The following is a 16,221-nucleotide window of genomic DNA, read 5'->3' on the forward strand; positions in this document are numbered from 1 at the left end:
ACATTGCAGCGCCAGTCTGATGAGGAGCAGAACCCATATGATGAAGCATGACATCTAGCTTGCTAGGTGTGTGAGGGTTTTAGTTCCAAAAAGGGAATTTCCCCTTCTTTTTATTCTTCTTCTACGCTCTCTACTCACACCTCTCCTTCTTATCTACCCTGGGGAACTTTGTACCCTTCTTGTGCTACTAGTCCTCCGGACACGTACACTGGACCCCGTTAAATATCGTCCGATTGTGGTTCCCCCCTTGTTGTTGATATAGGCAAATAGATCTAATCAAGTTGTAGTCCACTGGTAGAATTTGCTCCTTCCTTACCTCAGCAAGAATCAGGATTGAGCCATATACAGCTGGATCATGTCCTGAATCTCCTGGACTCACAGCAGTGGTTGAAAGACCTTGAATAACCCCGTACCCAAGAGAGCTATAACCAAGGGAATCCTCTGCATGTAGTACACTTTAGACTTGCTGGTGAAAAACACCAATGATGATAGGAGTTTGGTCGTCATTCAGAGATGGTCTATGGCTGACTGCAGTGAGCCTGCCAAGAGTACCCAGTCGTTGGTGTATGGAACTAGCAACAGCTGTATACCAAACTTCTTAAGTTTGCCAGCAACAACCACAATCCCAACGATTTTGTGAACAGCCAAGATTAGGCCAAACTGGAGTTTTGCAAATTGGAAGAAAACCAACCTCACTGAACTGCAGATAAAGGCTACGGGACTGCGGGACAGGAATATGAAAATATGAACCATGCAAGTCCAGGGGAACCATTCGGTCTCCTGGAATCAGAGCAGAAAGAATCTGGAAAAAGGTGAGCATCTTGAATTTGCCTTTCCACAGAAAGGCATTTAATGGACTAACGGTCTAGGGTAGACATGAGCCTTCATCCTTCCTGAAGCTGGCACCCGCTCAATGGCACCCTTGGTTAACAGAATGTCAACTTCTTGCAGCAAGACTGCAGGATGGTTCACTGACAGTTGCTCTGAGATTGGGATGGGAGAGGGTTAAATAATAGCACAGAGGAAATTACATATGATTAGTAAGACCCATTTGTCCGATGCTGTGTTTTTCCCTGTCAGATTTACCTTCTAATGGCAGAGAATGGGCCTTGGAGGACAAGTTAAAGCTGTTTGGCAGCTATTGCAGCAAAGGAGGACGAGGTATAGGACAGCTGTCCCTGCTGGTATGAAATAGACTCTGTTACTGATCGACCTCTGCCTCAAAAGGCTTGGGTCTGTTGCACAGGTTGGGAAGGCTGGTGTTGTCTGTAGGTTAAAACTCAAAAGTAACCACTAAACTGCCTACACTATTCATTCATTTGTGTTAAGACAAGGATCAGAAGGATTTTGCTGTGGCTCTATTATCCCTAATTTGTTTGAGTGCCGAATTCGCTTTCTACCCAAATAATCTAGAGCCATTAAAAGGCAGGTACACAAGGGTTGCCTGGCTAGCCAGCGAAATTCAGCTATCGCATCCATACATGGATGCTACTAGATGGATGCCAATAACCCTGCCTTGAAAGACCATGGTGCCCAAACCAGCATGCAAGCATACGTCACTGCACACAGGCAATCTTGAATAGTATGAGTCAGTGAGGCCCTAAGGTCTTTTGGGATAGCCTAGGAGATTTCGCTGGCCACATTTTATTAAGCAAGGGTTCACCTACCCAGATGGGACACTGCGTTCAAAGAACTAGGGCCAAATTTTCTGAAGAGAACTATCTCTTTCCAAAGGCATTAATACAACTATCCAGACGAACAGTTGGAAAGGCATTAAAGGTCACTTTACTTGTAAACACCTGTACTACAAGGATTTCAGGTGCCGGATTCCTTGTCAGAAAATAGGACTCATTGGGTATCAGGTTTTGCTGCCTGGCAACAAGTCAACTGGCCACAGATCCTGGGCATAGATTGCACCAAAAGGTCTAAATGGTGTTAGTAAGAGCCTTGTTGAATGGAAATAGTGGCTCAGTAAACAAGCTTTTCTTGATTTCAAGTGCTTCTGTTGCCATTCACATAACTACTGCGAAAGAGGCACTTTCTTCCAATGGTGGCCCAGGGTAGCGAGTCTTTCTCAGTCACTGGCAATGTATCTAGCCCTACTGTGAAGTCCATCAGTATAGTGAGTGGAAAGCAGATTGTCCACCTCCTAGTCAGTGTCATTTTGCCTTCCCTGAACCCTGTCAAGAGTTTGATCCAAATAAGTCCTCCAGCCTCACACAGGCTTCAAAACAGAGGTCAAGGAGTAGAGTCTGGTTGCACCTTTGTGATCTCATAGCGACATGAGCATGGAGAAAGGCAACAATTGGCTTGGGGGTCTGAAACATCGTCTGTATCGGTCGTGGGCCATCACAGGGAGAGTCAGCTTCAGAAAAGCAGGGCCTGTAGTGGACACTGGAGCCAGAAACAAAGCATCAACTCAGTTCAGAATGGGACCAGGGAGAGTACCAACAGTCAGTTGGTGCCCAGGAAGGGCATGCTGGTAGAACTACAAGTGGAGACCTCTGTCAATACATGTGGCCTGAAGGCTTCCTGAGGGAGCACAAAGTGTATGAAAAAGCTGCAGCTTGGCCCACTTGAAGGATGTAATTTGTTGTGGGGTGAAAATAGTCTGGGGAATTCAGGCACGGCGGGACAAACTGCAGGACTGGAGCAGGAAGATGCTTGGAATTATGACTAGAACTCTTGAATTAACACCTTTGTACCTTCTCCCTTGATTTCGAGTGGCAGGGTTGGGAGTCCCTATAACTGGGATGTCTTCAACTTAATGGGAAAAGTTAGAATGGGGCAGACTCCTTGATTTGGATCGTGAATGGCCCAGCGGCATGGAACAGGATCTATTTTTCGACCGCAAACACTAATGTTCGGCCTCACGGATCGCATTTGGGTGCTTTTACATATTTCCTGCTTGCTAAAGAGAGAAAAGGCATAATGAGACTTAGTTTATGCATCCAGCAGGTAACGAAAGATACCAATGAAGAAACCTGGTACCTGCAATGAGTGAATAGCAAGGCTTTTTAGACCGGTAATAGATGCTGGAAAAGGGCCAAGAATGTGATTCAAAAGAATCATGACCAAAATAAAGGCCCTTTACCCATGGTATGAATCTCAGCAATCTTCTATATTTTTTGTCAGGCCTTAATGTTACACAGTCAAAGTTACTGGAAAGCCTCCAAAAAGAAGGAACATTAGTGGAGCATTATCTCTATAAGTATATAACCTACAACCATGAGAACTCATCAGTTTAACAAGCAGAAGCATGTACATATTGAACAAATAAGGTGAAAGAATGGTCCACTGTGAACACCAGTGTTATTGGGTTGGATTCAAATGTGAAATTACATAAGATTAGGTTTGGGATTCGCTTTCTAAAAAATACATAAAACACGTACAAACTGTACCACTTAGATCAGAGCTCTATAATCTTGCAAACATAATGGTATAGTCTACTTTAACAGAAGCAACAGACAACTCTATAAGAATGGGGACAGCAGCTGTATGAAGGTCATCAAGGACCGATACCAAAGACTACTCTGAGCTTCTACTGAGGGTAAAAGCCACCTAGACTTCAAGTAAGTTATTAGAGTTCAAGAAGTTTGAGAGCCGCCGCTACAGCAATTGCCTAAATTTTGGAGGTGGCAGGTAACCAAGTGAAAGGATGATGGTTAGATAATCTAAGAAAAAGAATTATTTTTGAGTGGCCTAACCTTGCCTTAATTCACCAGGAACTACACCAATGCTAAACAAAAGATTGACAATTAGATTTATAACTTCATTACTTACTGGCATTCCAAGCTATACATTGCAGAGAGAAATTGGGTCTGATTTCCATTTCTTTATCAAAGAAGATATGTCATTGGTGGTTAGCTGATAGAAGCAATTCAAGAAGACTGTAGATGGAGGCTCCAGGCTTGTTTTACCCTTCAATGATGAACACTGGGTTTGGATGGAGTGTCAAATATACATTTTCAATCAAAATAACGGACCATGATTTCACAGAATTATCGAATATATGGGGAGAAGCATAGTACATTAATTATTTTAAAATTGTACTTTTATTTTTGGTGTCATTTATTTTGTTCATATAGTATCTAGAGTGTTTATTGGATAGTTTTTGTATAAGCTGCCAGCCTGTTTTTAAATTGACCTTTATGTTCTTCGTAATAGACCATGCACCATTTGCTTTCTGCCTGTCTAACTTACATTTACATTTCTCCTGAACCGGAGTAAGCCAAGGTGAGATCGCGATCAGTTTTTGCTTCTGTTCATTTAGAAAAGTTACATGTTAAGCTATGCATATCGCCCAGTCCAGTTCAGGTAATTAGACCAACAGGGCAGTTAACGATGAGCTGAAAAGCTTTGTTAAGATGATTTAAACTGTGATTTTTGGACTCTTAAGAGTTAAAAAAAATGTTAATGAAAGGAGAATAAATAGCGATATGTCGATGACATAGGCAAAATAAAAATATTGAGTCAATCAGAGCACAACACTAGATGGATAGAGTAGGAGTATGCATAGCATGTGTGTTTACATATACATGTTACAAACCTATATTACCTGGTGGGGCAGGGCCATTATGCCAGACACTGGTACCACCCACGAGGCAGATTCCCATTTCTTAAGCCAGAAAGCGATCAAGCAGAGGGGTACTTCTTAAAGCTTTGCTATCATGTGGCCTACCCAGGAACCCAAGGGAAATTAAAACCACCCCAACATTGTCTTCGGCCTGGATAATACTCCGTCGATGATTACGATTTCTGTTTTTATATCCGCCGGCATTTTCTCTTCCACAAAACTCGTAATTAACACTTATGAAAAGAGCGTTTGAAATGATAGGGGCGGAGCCAGACCGGCGGCCAAGATGGTCGCCCGGGCTCCCGGCTCTGTCGGCCTTCATCCCCCGCCGCCTGCTCCTGTCGACTATCCTCCGCTGTGACGGTGTTCCCGGATGTCGGACGGCGGGCTGAGCTGCTGCGTCCGACTCCGGGGTTTTTCTGAGCCCTGATTACGAAGATGCGACCCCTCGTATTTTGCGGCCTTCCCGGGGCCGGAAGCCGGGACCCCGCGTGATGCTGCTGCCACCCGCGAGTGCAATAACAACGGCCTCGATGACCCAGGAGGTGCCGGTCTACCGCTACGGAGGTCTGTTCATCTCTGTGAGTGTGCCTCCAGCGCTGGCCTCGTGGAGCCTGGTGAACACACTCCCCGCTGCCCCCTTCTGCCGATTATGCTCCCCCCACCCCCCTCAGGCGGCTGATTGACGCTATGGCGGCCTGGACGTTGTTCTTTGTTCCCGGATGGGACCCAGATTTGCCCAGGCGAATCGATTTTGGCCTGTATTTCCAGCCGTCGTAGCCGCTTGATGCACAAAGCGGCTGTGGTGTTTTCTGGCTTTGGGGAGGAGCTCAACTGTGGCCGTCCGCGGGGAAGTGGACATGGCGACCATACTTTGTGAAACGCAGAGGGCGCGAGGTTATTATGCACCTCTCTGTGTCATGGACTGGCGGTACTGGTGTTGGTTTGGACGGCGTCCATGCTGTGTGTCCCTCTTGGAGGTGGCGCATCGAGGGGACACGCCTGATAATGGCGGTGGCAATCTACATTGACGATCGAGGGGTTGGGACCGTCTGCCCCCTGTGTGTTCGAAGGACGACATCTGACCTGGACCGTTCCGGAACGCCCCGGATTATGTGGACTGGAAACGAATGCCCGATGCTGATACTATCCTGGTGCAATTTGTGTGTATGGGCCCTTCTACAATTTCCCGCGTTGACTTTGCTGTGCGGTACGGAAACGACTTTCTTGATGGTGGATAGGCTGGACTTGTACCCGGAGGGTTCCCAGTTAATTCCAAGTGGTGCGACGCTGAAGCGCCTACTCCCGTGGATGCTTGGTTTCTTTGGTGATACCATCGGACATGTGTTCCTGGCTTTTCCTTTCCAGCTCCTCTTTCGATGGCTGGCTTCATCCTGAGACCTTGAAACCGAGCCTTGACTATTCTGCTTGAACTTACCTTTGCTCTTAGAAACGTGACCGATTGAGTGGCGTGGATGATCTTCGAGTGTGACGTACACTGGTATACTGTGAGATTCTCGGTTACCTTTGAATTGACATGTTGGTTTCCTCCGGTGCTTTGATTGCGGGGCCCTACACCGCATGGATTGGGATGGGCTGATGGTACGGGCTGTATGGGTTTCGTGAATGATGATACTCTGTTCTTTATTGGTGTTACACAGGGGGATTTTCATTGTGGTGGTGTCTGTTGAGCGGCCGAGCAGTGACTTTTATCCTGTTTTTGTAACCATCCTGAGACTTTGTCAATGTTACTGGCGTATTTGCATTGCTACGCGGCGGGGGGGGGGGGGGCGGGGGCGAGAGCCCGTTCTGGGGACCCTCCACTGTTTTTTCTTCTTTCCCCCTTTTCTTTTGTATCTATGTGAATTATTGTCCTTCCTTTCATCTTTTTCTTTCTATATTTCGGGTTTTTGACATTGGGCGACAGGCACGCTGCTAGGGGGGTGGGCCGTAGCCGTCAGCAGAAGTGCAGGGTGGGGGGGGTAGTGTTATTGTTTGTGTCCCTTTTTTGTTTCTATGGCCTTTTGTTTCTGTCGTTTTTAGTTTCTCTGTACCTTTTTCTTCTCCTCTCTTTTCCGGGATCCGAATTGCTGTACTCTCGTTGTGCTCTGCTCATTTAGATACTAAGGTTCGAGGTTTTTCCAGTATTTCTTGGTGCAGTGGGCATATGGTGATTCTGACGGGCTAGCTGTGTTGTTTATTGTTTATCCTGATCAGATGTTCTCGTGCTAAACTCCTATCTACCATAGTCCTGCCTGTGCATGTTCGATATTATGATTATCCCTTGTTTTGTTTGGGCTTAATTGTGCGGCGTTGGATCCTGCTTATTCTTTATTTTCGAAAAAAAAAGAAACCTTCTCTAATCCTGTAATTATTGTGCACCAACTGCATCCTTGAGCTGTGGGGTATCTTTGGGGAGGCGGGTTTTCGTACTTTTTGGACTTAATTGACTTGATTGACCGCCCCTACTTTGATGGCCGACCGTTGGTTTGTAGGCCAATGCCTGTAACTGTATTGTGTAACAATAAAGGTTTTTCAAAAAAAAAAATAAAAAAAGAGCGTTTGATGCAGTGCACTATGGTTCAATGGGATGTGCATGAATTTGGGGGCCTTTATCATCAGAACAAGTTTGTGCCGCAAGAGTTTCTCACTCCAAGTGATGGACAGCCTCCTGCCATATAAGTTCCACTGAGCAGGGATTGAGGTATGCAGCCCAGGCACATCAACCAGGGTTTCCGGAAGAATCAGCGTACTTTACTCTACTGACCTAGATTATTAGATCAACTAAAGCCACTAGAAAGGTTTTCAGATTATGCACCACTTTCTCTTTGCTGTGACCGTGTCAATCGGAACTCTCAGGACAGCTTGGAAAAAAGACTGGGGGAGGGGGTTTGTATGGGGCGGCAACAGTGGGAAAACTGTGGCACACAAATCAATCTGGTGTCAATGAAACATAGGCATAAGCTGCTTTATTTAAAATTTCTTCATCGCACTTATTCCACACTTGAAAAATGTGCTAAGATACATGCCACAAGATCTCATCACTGCCCACTGTGTAATCAAGAGCAGGTAGATTTCTTCCAAGTCCTGCCATATGAGCATTTTGTGCTGAAGACCTTGAGTCGGTGTCCGGCATGATAGGTTGTCACATAAAGATGAGCGGTAAGGGACACTTTAAAAATACTTAGTGTACTATGGTGATATAGCAAACGCTGTGTGACTTCACGGAGAAGTGTCAGGGAACGGTTGTTGGAAGGTATGTGAGATTACTTTATGTCCTGGGTTGATAATAAGCCTGGAGCATCCTGGAGTGGGGAACTATAATATTACTTGATTGTTTTATAAGGTCACCACTCAGATGCTGAACATGACAAGTATGGTGTGTACGTGTGTCACAAAGATTATGACCCTTCTTTGACATCTGGTGAGTGATCTGTATTACTTTTCCATGTATTCCTTATGTTTTCTTTATTTGTTCTCTATTAACATAAAAAAAAACTGTCAAATAAAAACAACTGGTAGCATTCCAAGCTTAACACGAGATAGCTGGAGTGTACACGTTACCTACCGCTACACATACTGCAAAACTTAAAGATATAATTTCTGGTGAAAGAATTCTTCAACTGCAAGACTAGGAATAGCGCTTTGTAAAGCTCCTAAACAAAACAATGTATGGACTGCTTTTGCTTGCCATTGCAAAACGAAAAAGCACAAGTGAGGCAAAATCAGATGTTCTTATTACAAGAAAAGTTAAAAGTTATATTTGTGAGCAAAGAAAAACATATATGCTCAGTCTTTACTTGAATTCAAGATAGTGTCAGACAAGGTGATTACCTGTAGTTTATCCTCGTGGTTTGTATGAGTGTTTGAGAGGTGCCTGAACTCCTGAGTCAGACGGAAGCAGTGCTTCACATGTTCAGGGGACACAAAATCTTCAGCAACCTTGATGCAGCTATAAAGGTTGTGAACCTAAAAATCACAAGGAAATTATTTCAAGCCAGGATCATACTGAAATTTAACAATGTAGACAACAGTTTCTTCAATATTAAAACCTATTTTTACTACAGTATTGGTGTTGTAACATCTTTTAAATGCAATGATGCAAAGAAGGCTCTTCTGCAAAGCTGTTTAGTACGTCTTCCCATTTTTTAACTTATTAGTACATGATTTATAGCTCAACTCCAAGAGCATGGTTTTAATTTTAGATAAAGGAAAAATTATGAGATACTCAGTTCTAAGGAGTATGTTACTTAGCCTGTAAGCACCTAGTCGTAAGCATGTAGTTCTGCAGATTCACATACTATGTACACTCCTACTGTTGGACTTGGACTCTACAACGTATTGTTCTCAAAGTAGTCTTTTTATTGCTGATGTGACGTTGAGCCTCCTCCTCTTCAAGAGAATGCGCATGTTCAGCGGCTCCATTAGATTTTTCATTGTTTCCCACCACCATTGTGGTGAGTGAGGATGGAGCTAGTGAAGATTCTAACAGTTGCTGAACATGTGTGTAACATGTTAACGCACAAGTTACTACTTGTGTAACAATATATCTGTAAGAGACATTAGTTAGTATTAGATTCCTTACCTTAGAATAGATACCCCAGCAATACCAACCCCGGTGGTTGGTCTGCGAACCAATAATCACACCAGAAAGTCCTGGAGGACAGAACGGCCAAAGAAGCCATCCCTCCGGACTTGGCTGTCCAGGCAGTAGTGTCTTGCAAACTTGTGCAGCGATGCCCACGTAGCTGCCTGACAGATGTCTTGTAAGGGCACAACCCGGCCCAGGGCAGTTGTAGTCGCTGTGGCGCGGGTAGAATGAGCCCGTAATCCAACAGGGGGCTCCTTTCTAGCCAAGGAGTAGCATGCCTGGATACACAAGATGATCCACCGGGAGATGGTCCTCTTGTGCACCGCTTTCCCCTTCGTAGCGCCCACGTAACCAACAAAGAGTTGGTCATCCACCCGGAACTGGCGTGTGCGATCCAAGTTAAATGAGAGCGCACGTTTTGGGTCCAGACGGTGGAGCCGCTCTTCCTCTTTAGAGGGATGCGGTGGCGGGAAGAAGGTTGGCAAGGTGATAGACTGCCCGATGTGGAAGGCCGTGACAACCTTGGGCAGGAAAGATGGCTTAGTAAGTAACACCACTTTGTCCGGATGGACAGAAAGGAAAGGTGGAGTACAAGAAAGGGCCTGGAGCTCACTCACTCTCCCGGCAGAGGTGATGGCAACCAGGAAAGCAGTCTTCAGAGTAAGAAGGCAGAGAGAGGACAGTTGTGAAGTGGCTCAAAAGGAGCGCACATCAGAAACGTAAGAACCAGGTTCAAGTCCCACTGAGGCATCACAAACGGAACAGGAGGGAATGTGTGTGTGATGCCTTTTAGATATCTATTTACAATAGGGGACTTGAACAAAGAAGGTTGATCAGGCAGCCTCAGAAAGGTTGAAAGGGCAGAAAGGTAGCCCTTGATAGTGCCCAGAGCAGAGCCCTGCTGGGCAAGAGAAAGAAGGAAGAGAAGAACCTCAGAGAGAGGGGCAGCAAGAGGATCCACAGCCTTTGCTGTGCACCATGCCACAAATCTGTTCCACCTGCAGGCGTATACCGACTTTGTGGAGGGACGCCTGGCTGCCAGAATGATGTTACAGACTTCAGGAGGCAAGTCAAATGGCCTCAACTGTCGCCGCTCAATCTCCAAGCATGGAGGTGGAGACTGGACAAGTTCGGGTGGAGGACCGTCCCCTGCTGCTGCGACAGAAGGTCCTCCTGAAGAGGCAGACAAACCGGGGGATCGACTGACATACTGAGTAGCTCTGGATACCAGTACCTTCGTGCCCAGTCCGGAGCCACAAGGATGACTTGGGCCCGGTCGCGCTTGATCTTCAGCACTCTGGGCAGAAGAGGTATAGGCGGAAAGGCGTACAACAGACCGCAACTCCACTCGCGGCGAAAAGCGTCTCCGAGCGGGTGCTGCCTTGGAAATTCCGAAAAGGGGGTGGTGATGAACAGAGTGCCTGAATTAAGCAGACCACTCTTACCCAGTCCAAAGATCAGGGCTTGATCCATCACCGTTTTTTAGCTCACTGCACCATCCCAGCTCAGAACTTGGCTATATGCAAATTAGTCTGTTCCTGTCCCAGTGCATGATGGGAACAGGGCAAACCAAACTACCAAGCCAATTCTTATACTGGGAAGGAAACAAGCTTCCGGGGACCAGTTTCTGCCATTTCAGGCCTCGTCGGCCCGGCTTGCTTGAATCCTGATGGTGCAATGAGCAAGGGACTCACATCTGAGTATACCCTTCCACGCTTATGGTGGACAAAATGATTCAGAAAAGGGGGTGGTGATGAACAAAGTGCCTGAATTAAGCAGACCACTCTTACCCAGTCCAAAGATCAGGGCTTGATCCATCACCGTTTTTTAGCTCACTGCACCATCCCAGCTCAGAACTTGGCTATATGCAAATTAGTCTGTTCCTGTCCCAGTGCATGATGGGAACAGGGCAAACCAAACTACCAAGCCAATTCTTATACTGGGAAGGAAACAAGCTTCCGGGGACCGGTTTCTGCAATTTCAGGCATCGTCGGCCCGGCTTGCTTGAATCCTGATGGTGCAATGGACTGGGTAAGAGTGGTCTGCTTAATTCAGACACTCTGTTCATCACCACCCCCTTTTCTGAATCGTTTTTGGCCACTATAGGTGTGGCAGGGTATACTCAGACATGAGTCCCTTGCTCACTGCTCCATCAGGATTCAAGCAAGCCGGGCCGACGAGGCTGAAATGCCAGAAACCGGTCCCCGGTAGCTTGTATCCTTTCTGGTGAAGAATTGGCTTGGTAGTTTGGTCTGCCCTGTTCCCATGATGCACTGGGCCAGGGACAGACTAATTTGCATATAGCCGGGTTCTGAGCTGGGATGGGGCAGTGAGCTAAATAACGGTGATGGATCAAGCCCTGATCTTTGGACTGGGTAAGAGTGGTCTGCTTAATTCAGACACTCTGTTCATCAGCACCCCCTTTTCTGAATCGCCTTGGAAATTCCAACGCGCAGAACAGATGACATTGCGCGTTCTCTTCGGTGGCGAATAGATCTAACCAAGGCTCTCCCCATTGCTGAAAGAGGCCTTGCGCCACGTCCGAGTTCAGACGCCATTCGTGATCCATCATGCCAGGTGTTGAGCCACCAGGGTCACGCCCTGGCGTTCCAGCCATTGCCAGAGGCGCAGAGCCTCCTGGCAAAGGTTCCACGACCCCACTCCGCCCTGTTTGTTGCAGTACCACATGGCGGTGGTGTTGTCTGTGAACACCTGCACTACACTCCCCTGGACAGAGGGGAGGAATGCCTTCAGTGCTAGACGAATCGCCCGTAACTCCAACAGGTTGATGTGGAGCCGGGCCTCCACCGGAGACCAGAGTCCCCTGATCTCCGCCTCTCCCATGTGGCCTCCCCAGCCCTGGAGGGACGCATCCGTCACAACTACGTGCTCCGGTTGGGGAAGGGAGAGGAATCTGCCGCTGACCCAATCGCGGTCCGTGAGCCACCACTGCAGCTGTCTCGCAGTGCCCTCCGAGATCAGGACGTGGTCGGACAGGTTGCCCTGATGCTGGGCCCACTGAAACTTCAGGTCCCACTGCAGAGCCCGCATCCGCCACCTGGCGTGATGCACCAGTAGGATGCAGGAGGCCATCAGCCCCAGAAGCAGCAGCGTCAACCTGACCGAGACCCGGGATAACGGCTGAAAGATGGGAATCAGAGCCTGAATATCCCGGACCCGCTGTTCAGGTGGATAAACTCGAAACCGCGCCGAGTCGAGAACCGCTCTGATGAAAAGGAGCTTCTGAGAGGGGCACAGGTGTGACATTGATGAGAACCCCAGCCGGTGCAGGAGATCTGCCGTAGTCTGGAGGTGGCTGACGACTGTCTGGGGCGAGCCCGCCTTCAACAACCAGTTGTCGAGGTAGGGGAAGACTGAAACCCCTAACCAGCGCAGATGAGCTGCCACCACCGCCATCACCTTTGTGAACACCCGTGGGGCGCTGGTAAGGCCGAAGGGGAGCACGATATAGGAAGGTGGATATCTGACTATGGTTACCCCTAACTTTTTGGCCTGGGATCCTGCTATTCAGGACCCCAGGCTTCCTGCTCTCTCTGTTAAAATGGACTACATGTACCCAAGGTACATATCTAATTGGATACTGAGTCACCTTATCAGTCCCTGTGCAGTATACCTTAGGTATCCAGGGCATACGTGTACCCAGGGCCTACCAGGGGCTGAAGCATGTATTATGCCACCCCTGGCTGGCCATCTAAAACTGACACAACTGGCTGAACGACAGCTGGGGCAAGGTGGTGTAATCACCCTTTGCTATAGATATAGTATACCTATATCTAACCCTAAAATGGACACATATATTCCTATCAGTCACTCCTATGGCAGGCCTTATCAATCCTGAAGGCAGAGTGCTTGGAATTATGTGAGATGGTGCTCTGGCATGAGCTGAGCCCGTTAGCAGCCTGCGAAACCAAGTCCTAATAGCTGTTCCATGATAACGCTATACCATATACTCTTAAGTGCATTATCAACCTCGCGGTTAAATGCTAACTCTGGTATAACATTATCTAAACATGTCGAGTAAGGTGTCATACGAATTGGAATACTACCCCCTCGCCAATTCTGGCGACAGGGGTAGCATTCCACCCTTCTAGAGGGACACGACATGTATGTAACTGTGAACCCCGGTTAAATTTAACTCGAGCCTTGGCATCACAACATGGATGCTGCCACCACAGACACAGGTCTGACCTCCTGCTGCTGGTAGTCCTTCCAGCGAGGACGGCTTGGACAAAGGGTTTCCTGCCTTGGGAGGTGCTAGCACCACCCCAGACAGGATGTTGTGTATTGGGTAGGATAGGCTTGAAAGGAATGAGACATGCCTGGGGCACACAAGGTGCCCTGTGCATACACCGGTTCAAACCAGTTGCTGGAGCACTCCAGCCCCAGCTCTGGCGGGAAACCGGACAAAGGATAGGGGCTGTAACCACCCCGCTTCCTGGTCCCACCCAGGGGAGGGACCTAGTCAGTAGTGCAGCCCCCTTAGGCAGGATAAAGGTAGGAGCTGGTCCCATTCCAAGTTAGATTAATCCTGAACTACTCTTCAAGAAGAAACTCTGGACTTCGACGTTCTGCTCCACAGAAGACTGAAGAAATCTCCCTTGTGGGCAAGGAGTGTCCACCCTGCAACTGCAGGCACCATCAAGCATCCAGCGGCTTCACTTTGTTGTCTTCCCTCGAGGATCCAGACTTCAGAGCCCGACGAGACCCGGATTCCCAGACCTCTCCGACCTCAACTCACATCTGCAGCAAAGCTGAGACCCGTGGGTGCGACGAGACACGTAGGACCGGCCATCTTGAACGAACCTGCACTTCGCTTCCAGCACGACTCCCGAGGTAAACTCGACCAAGTGCTTTGGGGACTGAAGCCCCAGCCCCGAGCAGCCCCTGCACCGAAGATCAGCCCTCCAGCATCCACGAGATCTGCGTGGGGCCCTTCTGCTTGTTTGCTGCTCGACGCGTTATCTGGTCACTTGCCGGCTGGCTAGTGGCCTCCTAGACGACGACCCTTTGAATCCTTGCTGCTGGTCTGGCTGCTCCAGACTGGCCCTTGCTCCCTTCCAAAAGAGGGGCACCCCGGACTCTCCTAGTCCGCACCAGATGCTTTCTTCACTCACCGCGTGGGTTGCCTTTGCCAAGGCCTGTTGACGCCGATTCCGGATCCAACACCGCCGACAGCGAGAGCCTGCGTGGGACAGCTCGTGCCTCCATCCTTGGTCGTCGAAGACACCTCCTGGTCCACGTGGCTGCAGAGTCAAGCGTCCACTCTTCACCTGATCGCGACTACGACATCTGGTTCCTTCTTGGTTCCACTCCAGTCACTGGCTAGTGACTTTGAACACTGTCCCCTCTGCTTTCGGGTCCTCTTCTTCACCGATCCCCCCTTGGATCGCACCGGACATCTTCCTCCTGGTCTCCTGCAGCATCTTTTCTTTCAGGCTCCATAGACTTCAACGCGAGAACCCGACACACTTTGGCACCTATGCACCAGCAGCCCGTGGGTGAGGTAACGAGAGCATTTCGGTGCTCAAGGGTAGTTTAACTGTCCTAGTGTCCAGTTCCACCGTCGTTGTTGTCCTAACTAGTCAGGATTGTCCGTACTCACCTTTAACTTGAACTGTACTGTCCATAGACGTTGTTACGCATCTCGCGTGTGAGTTCACACTCTGCACACGTGTTCCGTGGGCCTCCTATTACTTACCTAGTGTTAGTGTAGCGTGGTCCCAACGATCCTACAGCCTCTGGACAGCTCCATTCCTATTATCGACTTTCACATTCCACTTACTTAGTATATGGTTTGTCGTGCCCCTAGGGCACCGTTGTGATTTTGTGCAACTTATCGTATTTTTCGTAAGAGATTGTCATGTGCTTAGCCCTCTGACCTCAAAGAGTTCAGAGGTGTTATTAATAAATATACCGTTTGTTTTCATAACGTGTGTGGTGTCCTTTTATCTGGTATTCAAGGGGTTATATTGTGGTAAAACAGCTGGCTTCACATGCCAAAAGAGTTTAGCCAAAGACTGCTTTGTCCATGCTACCATTAGGATAGCTGGTCTATAAGGTTGACTTACAACCAATCACCATAAGGGTTGTTTGGACTGATACAAGGTGATCACTAGAACTAGTGAGCATCATATATCAGGCCAACTTCTCACACACGGTATACTGAAAGTGCTCGTGGCCAACCGTGAACCGCAGGTAGCACCGGTGGGCCGGCAGGATGGGGAGGTGGAAATCAGCGTCCTGCAAGTCCAACGCTACCATCCAGTCTTCTGGGTCCAGGGCAGCTTGGACCTGAGCCAGTGTCAGCATTTTGAACTTCTCCTTCCAGAGGAAGCCGTTGACGTTCCTTAGGTCCAAGATAGGGCGTAGACCCCCTTTGCCCTTCTTGGGTACCAGAAAGTAGTGGGAGTAGCAACCACACCCTACTACTGGCCCAGGAACGCGCTCGATGGCCCCCTTGGCCAAGAGGGCCGTAACTTCCTCCTGCAGAGGTCGCAAATGATCCCCCAATGCACGGTGGTTCTGCGGTGGCATGGTTGGATGAGTCGCCTCGAAGGGGAGGGAGTAGCCCCTTCGGACGATTTGCAGCACCCACCTGTCCGAAGTGACAGTGCGCCAGTAGAGGTGGCGATGGCGAACCCTGCCCCCCCCCCACTGGCGTCACATGGTCCTGAAAGCACGGACTAGGAGGATTTAGAGGCAGATGCTGCGGGGGAAGGTGTGGACTGACCTCGCCGTTGACCCCGACCGCCGGTTCCCACGGCCGCCACCGCATTGGGTATTACCGTGCGGAGCTTGACTGGCAGCACGTGTGGGTACACCCCTTCCGTGAAAGGCAGCCGATTGCTGGCGCGGGGCCGAGAGGCCCAAGGACTTGGCCGTAGCCCTGGAGTCCTTAAAGCGCTCAAGCGCATGGTCTGCCTTGTCGCCAAAGAGGCGACGGCCATCAAACGGCATGTCCATCAGTGTGTTTTGGACATCGGCCGAAAAATTGGCGGACCTCAACCAGGCGTGGCGTCTGACCGCCACCGTC

At 48.7% G+C, this 16,221-nt stretch overlaps 1 protein-coding gene across 1 annotated transcript in view; it reads right to left on the reverse strand.

Moving 5' to 3' along the window:
- The window catches only part of KDM3B (lysine demethylase 3B), a 1,181,011-nt gene that overhangs the window by 88,030 nt on the left and 1,076,760 nt on the right, over nt 1–16,221 (reverse strand). Inside the window, exon 23 of the mRNA XM_078652703.1 lies at nt 8,411–8,545. Coding sequence (XP_078508829.1) covers nt 8,411–8,545 — 135 coding nt within the window. The remainder of the gene's footprint in view (nt 1–8,410; nt 8,546–16,221) is intronic.

The sequence above is a fragment of the Lissotriton helveticus genome, chromosome 7 (assembly GCF_964261635.1).
Source record: "Lissotriton helveticus chromosome 7, aLisHel1.1, whole genome shotgun sequence".
NCBI classification, from domain to species: Eukaryota; Metazoa; Chordata; class Amphibia; order Caudata; family Salamandridae; genus Lissotriton; species Lissotriton helveticus.